The 12,540-nt window shown below is 36.7% G+C and overlaps 2 protein-coding genes across 2 annotated transcripts; both read right to left on the bottom strand.

The window, feature by feature from the left end:
* Nucleotides 1–431: 431 nt before the first annotated feature.
* Nucleotides 432–3,551, bottom strand: LOC137719554 (ACT domain-containing protein ACR9-like). Its single transcript, XM_068458588.1, has 6 exons — nt 3,321–3,551; nt 3,022–3,243; nt 2,795–2,900; nt 1,533–1,884; nt 983–1,267; nt 432–906 (listed from the first exon to the last, which is right to left on the bottom strand). Exons 1-6 carry the CDS (start codon nt 3,472–3,474, stop codon nt 760–762), a joined length of 1,266 nt encoding a protein of 421 aa, XP_068314689.1. The 5' UTR covers nt 3,475–3,551; the 3' UTR covers nt 432–759.
* Nucleotides 3,552–6,138: 2,587 nt separating this feature from the next.
* Nucleotides 6,139–6,791, bottom strand: LOC137719553 (histone H4). Its single transcript, XM_068458587.1, has one exon. It carries the CDS (start codon nt 6,673–6,675, stop codon nt 6,364–6,366), a length of 312 nt encoding a protein of 103 aa, XP_068314688.1. The 5' UTR covers nt 6,676–6,791; the 3' UTR covers nt 6,139–6,363.
* Between the last annotated feature and the right edge of the window lie 5,749 nt (nt 6,792–12,540).

Below are 12,540 nucleotides of genomic sequence, written 5' to 3'. Positions count from 1 at the left end.
TTTAGAAATGCATTTCTAAAAATTACTTCTGCATATAAGCACGTCAGTAAAAGCACTTCTATTAAAAGCACATTGAAATTTTTTAATAAAAATGCAAGTGGTCCATGAAAAGACACGTGACAGCATACAAGAAGCGTAGGAAAAACCTAAAAACTTTGCAGGCAATTGGGTGTGATAAATAGAAATATGAATGCTAATAAGAATATGCTTACATTTCCATTCCATATAAGCACTTCAAGATGAAAATACCAAAGCGGCCGAAGTAATCACTTTCAGATGAATGGCTATCAGCAGTTTCAGTTCAGTTCAGTTTCACACAATTCAAACGGCCCGAAAGCAAGGTAGCACAAGAGGTGGCATTTCTATATATGCAGCTGCACATAACCACCAAAGCGGCCAAAATAATCACCTTCAGATGAACACATACCATGTTACTACGAAAACCAGAGTACATTTCCATTCGATATAAGCACTTCAATATGAAAATACAACATACGGAGTTCATATATGTTCGAGATTTTAAGAAAACATAAGTTACATATTAAGGCCGGCAAGCCTTGCGAGCTAAAACATAGTTCTGCAGTCTCACAGTAGTCTTAGTACACGACCACGAACTTCCTCCTAAAATAGTCAGTAGAGATTCTACACTTCACTAGTGCAGATAACTATAACTATTTGGACGGAACTGCTGTACAGCACCCTTACAAGATGGAAAGAATTCGAGGATGCGATCCTCAAAAGGGGAGCAAATGTAACAGCTCACCAGCCCATGAGGGTTCTTCTAACTCTCTCTACAATATTACTCCTATTTTGTTTGCTTACCAATGGAAATTCACAGCTATCATCCAAAAGGAATCGGTAGATTTCCCACTGGCAAACTGAAGTTGAATTCCTTACAATTTCAGCCTGCAAATCAACAATGAAATAATGAGAAAACGCTAGAGGGCATGCCACGAAAAGGAAACTCACATCAAATTCTTACCGCAAAAATAGATACTCCCAATTGTTTCAGTGCTAGAGTAACATTGTAGAATACAAGGGGCCTCCCCTTTCCAGATAACTCAACTGGATTAGCAACTAAGAGTTCGGTTTCTGGGCCCCTGTTGGCAACGATCACTCGCAGTGGGTGAACCATCTCCTTCTTTAAATGATTACACAATGCAACCTGAACTTCAGGATCAACAAGCTTTTTTCCATTTGTCTGCTGAATAAATAGGTCCAAATTTCGGAAGCCTTTCACAGGTGACGAGAATCTACCATAGGCAATCTAAATGAGAAACAACAGAATTGCATCAGTAAACTGCTAATTGCAAATATAATAGCGAAACACAAAAGTCATATCCAATGGGAGTTATGAACGCTAAAAAAGAAAACTGAAGATTCTTTTCCTTAAATATTTACAGATGCAAGAACCAACAAATGGTACTCAAGAAACATAGACGAAAGTGGCCGTCTGACTGAAATCTGTCCTGGTGTATCGAGGCAGCCAAAAATTTTGGACAACAGAATTTCAAGACATCATGAAAAAGTACCTGAATATTGCAGTCCTTGGAAGTCCTCAGAATGTCATAAAAGAGGCCATTCCGATCAACACACTGTATTTGCAGCACCGTATGAACAGGGCTCAATGAATTATCCACTGTAATACTGGTCTTGTTCACCGTTCCCATATTCCGGGTGAGAGCTTTTGGATAAGCCTCCTCATCCTTCAGCTGATAGCTAAATAATTCGTCAGCAATGGCTGGTGGAAGAGAAGAATTCCCCTGCAGACTTTCATACTCAGGTCCAGGCAACTTAAGCTCACAGGTGATGCAATACTCTCCTAAAGCAGCCATCAGATGCTCACTTATGTCGTCTCTTCTCTGTTTTGTGTGTAACAACTCCCTGAAAGTAAATGGTACCAAATAATGGGGTTAATAAACGCTCCAAGGTATAACCAACACGTATGAGCAATTACAACTCTTCACCACATTATGTACTCTCAGAAACTAGACATATGAAGTGAATGCTGGGACATTCGATTGGTATTAAACTCAAAAGAATCAGCCAAGTTTGGGAAGAATGATATCCAAAATTCAAAGTACTAACAGAAGAAATGCAAAAATTGACAACCCAGAATACATACACAGTTCTCCCAGTTAAGAGCATCTCCAACCAAGATGTCAACTGCCACAGTGGACAGAAAAAGGCTAGCTTTGGCAGAAAAATTACTCCCATTGATCAGCCAAAGCTGATGAGGATTAAAGGGAAGGCATTTCATTAATTTGTATTGTTAACTGGGGCCATTAATGCAATTTCTTTTGTTAATGTGGGTTACCTTAATACCAAACTACGTAATAAGGAAGATAAAAATTAAAAAAATTAAAAAAAATTAAAAAAAGCAAAAGTAAAATGAATAAATAAATTTTGACATATAAGGTGGGGGAAGTTATATAATATCCAAATCCAAATTGCCACATGGGCCATCAAATTCACTTATGTAATTTGATCAACAATACAACCAGATTGGATAATTCGTCCAATGTATTGCCAACCGAATTCATCTAGATTCCCTTAAAATATGGGATTAACTCAAAAGGGTCATAAACCAACACGAGAACTTAAGACTGGCAGCTGGTTCCAATATCTCGAGCGTAATTAGCAAACCAGACAACTATTCAAAATCAATCATGGACACCTAAATGTGAAGCATACTAAAGTAAAAATTCTATTGTTGAAGTAAAAGTGGTTGGTTGTTAAGATTAATAATCACAACACCAACACGCAATTTTCAAAAGGCGCACGAAAAACTCACAAGCAATCTGTGATGAAGAAGAGGTCCAAAACTCGGCCATCCGGGGTCGGCATCACTTTCACTCTCTGAATCAGAATTTCAAGTTCACAGAGCACTTTGGTAACATCTACATTTACACAAAAACAACCATAATTTCTTCATTACTCAACCATATAAACAAAACAAACAACAGTCGAGAACAAAATAGAAACCCCAATAAAAATTAATGAAGAAGTTGAGATTTTGACCGTGGAGTGAGCCTCTCTGGTCGTGGCACCACAACTTCAACAGATAGACCGGAGAGGGCGTTGGGACGTTGGAGATTTGATTGAGATAAAACGAGAAGAAGCGCGACGACGGGCACGCGGACGAGAGCCGATCCTTCAACCTCTCCCAATCGACCTTCAGGGATTCGTGGTTTGGGACGACCCACAGCACTATATAGCACCACCTTCCATCCGTCGAGAAATCTGCAACAAAAACATCCAAAAATCTCAAAATCTCAAAAACCCAGGTGCCAGAATTTGAAATTGGAGATTTGAATTACCTCCTTTGGTAATGGAGAGGCCGAACTGGAGGATGATTCGGCAGAGGTCGCAGCCGAGGCCGGCCTTGTCGGGACAGTTGACGGTGAGGACGGAGGGCTCGTCAGGAGCCTTCCCCGGCTTGATAACGACGATGTCGTCGCAGGGAATGCCCATGGCGGAATCAGGGTAATCACGAAACTACCCCTGGGAATCGTTGGCCTTTGGGGGATGGCATACGAGAGGTTGTGGCGTCCCGGCCGACTTAGTGGGATTGCAACGGGGTTAAAAACATTCAAGTGCCGCCAACGATGGTGGGGTCAGGTTTGTCGGATTCCTCATTGGGGCCCATCAAATGATTTTGCCACGTCAATTTTTAGCGGTCACACTGCAGCCGAGGCCCACATAACAGCATTTATGTTTTTTTTTTCTTTTAATGCAACTGATTATTGTCATTTTTTTGCCAACAGAATCCTCCAGATTTTTTGATGGGAATATTGAGAGGTCAAAGTTGTGTCTATTTATGTATATTTAGTTTTTATCTAATATTATTTGTATTAATTTTAAATTAAAATATTTATAATAATTTTTAATTATACGATATACAATAAATAAATATAATTAACACAACACATCTTCAAAATTCTTATAAAAAAGATCTAACGAAGATCCAAATTCATTTTTCTGAATTTATAAAACAACTTAATACTATAATTTAATAATAAGAAAAACTAATTAAAAATATTTAAAAACTTTAAATTTTAACAAAAATAACAAAATAAAATAATATCAAAATTAACTTTTTAATATAACAATATAATTTTTTGTTAAAATAAACAATACTAAAAGTTTTTCATTAAAATTCTTTTAATAATATTTTTCCTCACTTATATATAAAAAAAATTATTTTCAATTCTCGCTAAATACAAAATTAAAATATATTATTATTATCACATTTTAAAACTTGGTCCGCTCCTCCACCCATTTAAATTAAAAAAAAAAGTATTTGTTCAAAAAAAAATCTAAATAATTGCTGTAAAAATTAATTCAGGTCGCAGTTGTAAACGACAAGTCAACAAGGAAAAAATTCCCAAAAATCCCGAATCAAATTGAAAAAATACTGATCCCAAACCAAAAATGTCCCGAACCGATTTTCCCAAAATTTTCGGTATGCTATCCCGAAAAAATACCGAAATTTCAGTATGGGAATTAGGATTGTCTTCCCAATATTTCGGTATTCCCAGACCGAACCGAAAATATATATTTTTAATTATTATTATTATATATATATATTTACACAGATAATAATATATATTATTATTTTTACTTATAGTTAGAGTTAATTTGAACTGTTGGATTGTTTCAAATTACTCTATGTCGTCCATACCTTGTTATGCTTTCTCCCATTCGAGGACTCGAGTGACGTTTCAAACTTTGGATTTCATTTCTCACTCACTCAGTCTCTCAGCTCAACGCCTTAGCCACTGAGACAGCCCTCTCCTCATCCGCTCTGTCTCAAATCCAACTCCAATCAATCAGTCACTGGCCCACCACCACACGAATCATCCGTTGTTGTCTCTCTCCGACGGTGGACCCTTCCTTCACTACACTAATACAATGAAGTTGTCATTCCTCTGGTAGGTGGCACTTTGCTGCTTTCACAATCCTTAGACCATCTCTAATGGTTGGGCTAAAAGCCAAATTTTTTAGCAAGGAAAATTAGCTTTTAGCTTAGAAACAGCTTTTCTGCTCCAATCGTTTTGACCTAAAATTTTAGCTCAGGATTATTAAAGAATGAACTTAGGCTATTTTTTTATTAAATTAATTTAAAATAAATAAATAAATATGTAGACAACCGTAAATTAATTTTATGAACATTTTAATTTAAAAAAATTTAAATTCCAATAAATATTGAAAAATCACTCAATTTTCCACAAAGCAAACCTTCAACTTTTACCAATCTTTCAACACTGGGCTAACTTTCAATTCACCAAACGTTCAACACCAAACTTTCAACATTCATCAACCGTTCAACTTTGATCAATCATCCTCTATATAAACATATGGTAAGAAATGGTAGAAAGATAAATTGGAAGAATTGTAGGAGAAAATTGAGTTTTGTGTGAATGATTGAACAAATACACAGGTATTTATAGAGTTTTTGGATAAATTTTGAGTTAAATATATTTTTTTAATTATTTTAGCCGTTAGATCTTTTTTTTTTACTATTAAATTTGATTATATTCGATTTCAACCGTTCGATTTAATAATAAATAAATATAAAAACAAAAAAAAATTGAATCTAGGCCATTAGATTAACCAACAGCCTAATGATCACGACTGTTGGATGCAAGGCAAAACGTGGTCAACAGGCCCACATGGGTAGGTCCCTCGCGGTAGGAAGGCTCGCACGTTAGGCGCATTGGGCGTTGGGTTAGGTTGCGTTTGGAGCCCAAACATTAAAAAGCAAACATTTTGGTGGGGCCCACACCCACTTTTGGGCTGAATTTTGGGCAAAACCTAGCCTCACTTTCCTATTTCGCTTTTCGTCCAAAATTTCCCTTCGGTTGGATTGAATTTGGTGAGAAATTTAGCTCGTAACCCACCATTGAAGTAAGTTATACAAAGTTGCATTTCCTATGGCATATTGCATTTCAGAACAATTATTTTCTTTGATTAGGTCCTCCTGGATGTTATGTTAGTTCTTGTAAAATTCATATAATGCACACTACACAACCAAATATTATAGCCCAAAAATCAAAAAGCCCAAAACCCCAAAAATATTTCAAAATTCCCCAAAATGCTAAAACTATTTCAAATTTTCCAAAAATTAAAATTCCCAAAAATTTAGTTTAAAATCAAACTTGAAATTGGAAATATCAAAAATTTCAATTTGGGAATCAAGACTAAAGTTTTGGTTTAGTATTCCATACCAAAGCACCCTAGTGCTACTTGCTAAATCCAATAAAAACAAAAGATCCTTTCAATTTCCAAACTTCTGCGACAAATTACAACCCGAATCTAAAACTCCGACCCATTCGAAACCCGACGACTGAATTCACAAAGTTAACCCCCGAATCCATAGAGGGTCCTACCCTGCCTCTTGAGAGCGTAGACGACGTCCATGGCGGTGACCGTCTTCCGGCGGGCGTGCTCGGTGTACGTCACAGCGTCACGGATCACGTTCTCCAAGAAGATCTTGAGGACGCCTCTGGTCTCCTCGTAGATTAGCCCGCTGATTCTCTTCACCCCGCCTCTTCTGGCCAGCCTCCGAATTGCCGGCTTGGTGATGCCCTGGATGTTGTCGCGGAGGACCTTACGGTGCCGTTTCGCTCCGCCCTTGCCCAGGCCTTTGCCTCCCTTTCCGCGTCCTGACATCTTCGATGATTACGGTGTCGTTTTATGAGAGTTTGGTGAGAGGGTAAAGTGTGTTGTGAGTTGTGGTGCGAGACAGGTAAAGTTGGGTTTATAGCGGGGAAGGGTGAGAGCTGACGATCCGCGGCTTTGAGTTTGGGTGATTTTGAGACGTTGATGAAGTGTAGATCGACGGTGCGTGTTGTTTGAGCATATGCGTGACGCGGATCGTGGTTTCGTTTTGGGCGGGATTTGAATCGAGGAATCTGGAAATTTTGAAGGGAGTTTCCCGCTATTTTGAAATTACCGTTTTTGCCTGCCAAATAATTGGCGGTGGCTTATAAATTTCGTGTAAATAGCTACTAACTATAAATTTGAGCTGATTATAATCGTGTAACGTCACAAATTATATGTCTATTTATATAAATTACATATTAATAGATTTTCTTTGTCAAACAAAATATGATGAAAAAACTATTTAGTCTTTTATCACATAAAAAATTATAGACAATAATGTAATTTCACCAAAACTAAATTTTTTTATTTATTAAAGTTTCATCCACGTGTGATCAGCATATATCAAATATTAAAGAAACAAAAAATAAAAACATTTATTTCCACTCTCATGTTCTCTCTCTCTCTCCCCTTCATTTTCATTTTAAAATCAAAAACAAAAAAATTTCACACACACACAAAGTGTGTAGACATGTTGCTAGTTACGTATGAATAAAAGGGCTTTCGAAATAAGTGTAAAAATAAGTTTTTCGAATTATCACTACTTTAATTATTTTCAAATTATTACTTTCTGGCATCTTAGGAATTTGAATCATTTTTGTGCTTTTTTGTTAATTCTCTTTTATTTCTCCCATGATTACAACAAACTATCATATACATGTTCTTCAAAATATTTTTTTTCTATACAAAATCTATTATAATTCGTATTTAAACATTTGTAATCAACAATTTAAAACATAAATTTAAAGATATTTGAACCTTTTTTTTTTTTTTGATAATTTTTCTTTTACCTAAATTTAAACTTGTCACATCCCCGCCCGGGGGGGACCAGTTCCCAGGCCCGCTCCACCACCGTAGCACGATATTGTCCGCTTTGGGCCCCGACCACGCCCTCACGGTTTTGTTTATGGGAAGTCACACGAGAACTTCTCGATGGGTCACTTATCCTGGGAATGCTCTCGCGTGTTACTCGCTTAACTTCGGAGTTCCTACGGAACCCGAAGCCAATGAGCTCCCAAAAGGTCTCGTGCTAGGTAGGGATGAGAATATACATGTAAGGATCACTCCCCTAGGCGATGTGGGATCTTACAAAACTACATATTAAAATAATCCTCATTGTCAATAAGAAGACGATGAAAGGCTATTTAACAAAACAAATTTTTGCTGTTTTTTGTTTACCTCAACGACAGGTGATATTAACATCTCTAATTTAAAAAAATTAAAAAATAAAAAATATACACTAAATATAAATTTTAACATCTCTATATTATTCACTAATTTTTCACTTTTGGGCTTAAATATTCTACTAAATATACACTTGTTGCTTAGTAAATCGAATACATTATAAAGATTTCCTTAATGCTCACGGAAAATATTTTTGGAAAATACAAAATTTGCATTTCTTACAAAAGAAACGTTGATAAATATTCACGGTTTTCAATCGATTTTGCACATTCATACATAAATCACCGTTCAATCAATTTATTTTCATTTTTGCCTCGTTGTGAAGTTTTGAAAATTAACCAATGCTTGTGGTTCAAGAGGTAAGGAGCTTGTTCCCCTTAAGTAAGGTCTCGAGTTTGAGCCTTGTGAATGGAGCAGCCATCATTGGAAGAACTTGCCCCACGAATGAGGTCCGACCTAGCTCGAGGGATTAGTCCTCGCCTACATGCAAGGGATACCCTAGACTCATCTCAAAAAAAAAAAGTTTTGAAAATTAAGGTGACACTTTCCATTGAGATTCTTGAGTGCAGAACCCCATTTGACAATCTTCTAGGCCTTGCTACTATGCTTTTAACTTACTTTCTTAGTTTTCGGCTCAAATATTCCACTAAATTTAGATTTGTTGCTCAATAAACTGTAAAACTACTTCCAAAATCCTTAAAAAGTTTAAATTAATGCTCGGGAAAAATATTTTGTGAAAACAAAAAATTTGCACTTTTGTGAAAAAAAATATAGGTGCTAAGCGGGCTCGACTCACTCAAAATAAGGCATAATCAGCTCACGCAAAATGAGACAAAACCGTGGCATGCAAAACAAAATGGGCTCTGTTCACAAAAAACAGGATGTGCTTCTGGCATGCAAAATGAGGTGAGCTCCGTGCACAGAAAATAAGGTCGAATACATCGCACAAATCGAGGCCAGCCTTACGCGCGAAAAACGAGGTTGGCTCCGTGCACGCCAAAATGACGTAAGCATCGTGGAAGCAAAAAGGGACGAGATTCTAGCACACAACACTTCACATGCAGAACGAGGCGAACACAGGCACATAAGACGAGGCATGTCGTGCGCACGCAAAACGAGACGGACTCCCAGGTGCTCAGAAAACGAGTCGAGCTCCACGCACGAAAAAATGTATTTTGAAGAAGATGAATATGATAGTTTGTTGTAGTGGTAAGAGAAACAACAAAAATGATTCAAATTCTTGGGGCTAACTTTCATTGCCCATCCTTTTCGAATGGTTTAGTGTAATTGATTGTCACACTCTCTCTAGACACAACCGCACGGTAAACCCCACCACGGTAATGAGAATGGTTTTCCTCTCGCATGAGATTTTTTTTTTCAACCACCGGAGCTAAAGACGTGCCTTCTTCCTTGTTCATAGAAACCCTTTTCTAAAGAGCAAAGAGAACAAAAGCAAGATCAACTTGACTTTCTGGCACTCTAGGAATTTGAATCATTTTTGTGCCTATTTGTTAATTTCTCTTTTATTTCTCCTACAATTACGACAAACTATCATATTCATATTCTTCAAAATATTTTTTTTAGTGCAAAATCTATTATAATTCATAGGGTTATTATACAAAATGGTCTCTGAGATTGAAAATGAATAGAAATGGTCCCTAAGATTGTCCACCATCCATGATTTTGGTCATTCCGTTATAAACTCTTTAGGCAATTTTCAAAGCTTCGTAACTCAATCGATTCTTAACCAAATTTGATCCATAATATATCAAAATGAAAATAAGAAAATGTATAACAAGATTATATCTATTTGGAAGCCAATGATTGCCGAAGATGGCCGGAAAATAGCCTGAAAGGTGACTGGTCCGAGAGAAAACTGGAAAATTCGCCGGAAACTGGGTAAACTTTAATCGTTCATAACTTCTTCAATACTCAACGAAATGAGTGATTCAAAAATGAAAATCATACTTCTAAATAAGACGAAGAGAATGGTATCTTTCTTTACTACTAACTCGTCGTGGTTTGGCTGGAAAATTGCTCGAAAGTGGCTAACTCGAAAATGGTTAGCCACTTTTGAGCCGTTGTCCGACCAAACCACGGCGAGTTAGCCTTCGAAAAAGGTACTATTCTCTTTGTCTCATCAAGAAGTATTATTTTCGTTTTTGAATCACTCGATTTGGTTGAGTATTGAAGAAGTTATGAACGTTTAAAGTTTACCCAGTTTCCGGCGAATTTTCCAGTTTTCCCGCGGACCAGTCACCTTTCAGCCTATTTTCCGACTATCTATGGCAACCATTGGACTTCCAAATAGGTCTAATCTTATTCTACACTTTCCTATTTTCATTTAGATATATTATGGGTCGAATTTGGTTAAGAAACGATTGAGTTACAAAGCTTTGAAAATTGCCCAAAATCGTTTTTAACGGAAGAACCAAAATCATGGATGGTGGACAATCTCAGGGACCATTTTGTTTAATAATCCTAATTCATATTTAAACACTTGTAATCAACGATTTAAAACATAAATTTAAAGATATTTGAATCTTTTTTTTTTTTTTGGGTAAATTACATTTTACCATCTCAGGTTTGGGGTCAATTTCAATTCCTTATAACATCTTTAAAACATTTCATTTTCATACCTCAAGTACTATTTTATTTTAATATAATACCTCCGTTACATTTTCCATCTGTTGACCTATTAAGTGCTGACGTGGCTGCCAAATGTGCGCCATGCAGCAAATTTTTTTTTTTTTATAACTTAAAAAAAAAAAAAAAAACCTTAATCTTCTAAATTAAAAAAAAAAAAAAAAAAAGAAAATCCAAATCCTATCACCCCACCCCCCACCCCAAGAACCTTGAACAAAAAGAAAAAACCCAAATCCCCCCCAACCCCCCTAGCAAAACCCAAATCCCATATCCCTCATCCATCCCTCTTCTTGCTCGTCATTCTTAAACACTCTAATTTCATGTGCCGATCCCCAGCCACATCTCCGTCAACCTCAATGCTCCCTTTGCCGCCTACTGGCCCTCCCACTCCAGCAGCCTCGTCGAATCACCTTATGTGGGCGCAAATCTGCAAACTTCAGTTGGTGTTACAGATTCACACATGATCAGACTTGAAATCGAACCAAAAAAAGGGTTCGCCTTGAGCCGGAGAGTGAGGAGATGGGTCAAATGGTTCACCTTTGCGGGAATATCGCCGGATAAGTTGTTGGAGGACCAGATCGAGGCGGTAAAGACGGAAGAGAGAAGCTATGGAGGCAGGAAAGTCACTGGAGAGTTTGTTGTAGGAAAGGAATAGGAGTTTGGGGGCGATAAAGTTGGAGAGGTCCAGAATGGGGCCGGAGATGTGGTTACACTTAATGTTCAGATGGAGGATGGTTTGGATCTAAAGATAATTTTAGATGTTGGGTGTGTAAGGTTTACGAAGATTTCAAATGAAAATTCAAATGCAAAAGCCAATTTCGTTGATTAACCCAAATCCTGTTTCAAACTTCTTGCTTGGGCTAGTTTTGTGAAGAAGCCATTTGATTTTTTTTCCAAACTGTTGTTGCAGACAAGGTTTCTCAAAGCCTTGTTTTATGTTTGGGGTTACAATTTGGGAGAGAGAGAGAGAGAGAGAGAGAGAGAGAGGAGAGAAAAATGAGAATTGGAAAATGTGGGAAGGTGGGATGGGGGTTGCGGGTTCAGCTTTTGTTTTTGATTTTTTTTTTTGTTTTTTTTTAATTTAGAAGATTAAGGTTTTTTTAAAAAAAAATTAAATTTTTTTTTTGCCACGTAGCAGACATTTGGCAACCACATGGTATAAATGTGGTAGCCATGTCAGCATTTAACGGATCAATGGATGGAAAATGTAACGGAGGTATTATATTGAAATAAAATAGTACTTGAGGTATGAAAGTGAAATGTTTTAAAGATGTTGTAAGGAATTGAAATCGACCCTAAACCTGAGGTGGTAAAGTGTAATTTACTTTTTTTTTTTGTTTTGATAATTTTTCTTTTACATAAATTTAAACTACTTATTAAAATAACTCTCTTTGTCAACCAAAAGACTGTTTAACAGTTGCCATTGGACATGATAGGCTCTCTCCGTGAAATTCCATCTACATCTACTGCATGCAAATCGAATGATGATAAGGCCCAAATCCTCTCTACCAACATCACCTATCACCTCCTTTACCAAGTAATGTTCTCTCTTTCAAATTTGATTCATATCTTCACCATCCTTTTATAATTATAATCTGTTTATTGGAAATTCAAGCAATTTGGCATTTGGACCAACGTCAACTAGCTTCAAATTGAGGCCGTTCGACTGATGATGCAGTTGGGGTGAAAAAAAAAAAAGGATTTAGATATTTGAGGTTATTTTAGGAATAATTGGGGTGGATTAATAGGATTTTAGTTTTTTAATTTTTTATGGTAGGTGAGAATATAATGTGGGGTATAGAAATAATTAAAGTATTAAAATGC

The sequence above is a fragment of the Pyrus communis genome, chromosome 16, assembly GCF_963583255.1.
Source record: "Pyrus communis chromosome 16, drPyrComm1.1, whole genome shotgun sequence".
In the NCBI taxonomy this organism is placed as follows: Eukaryota; Viridiplantae; Streptophyta; class Magnoliopsida; order Rosales; family Rosaceae; genus Pyrus; species Pyrus communis.
Note: the sequence above shows the minus strand (reverse complement) of the source record. Positions and strands in the feature narration are given on the sequence as shown.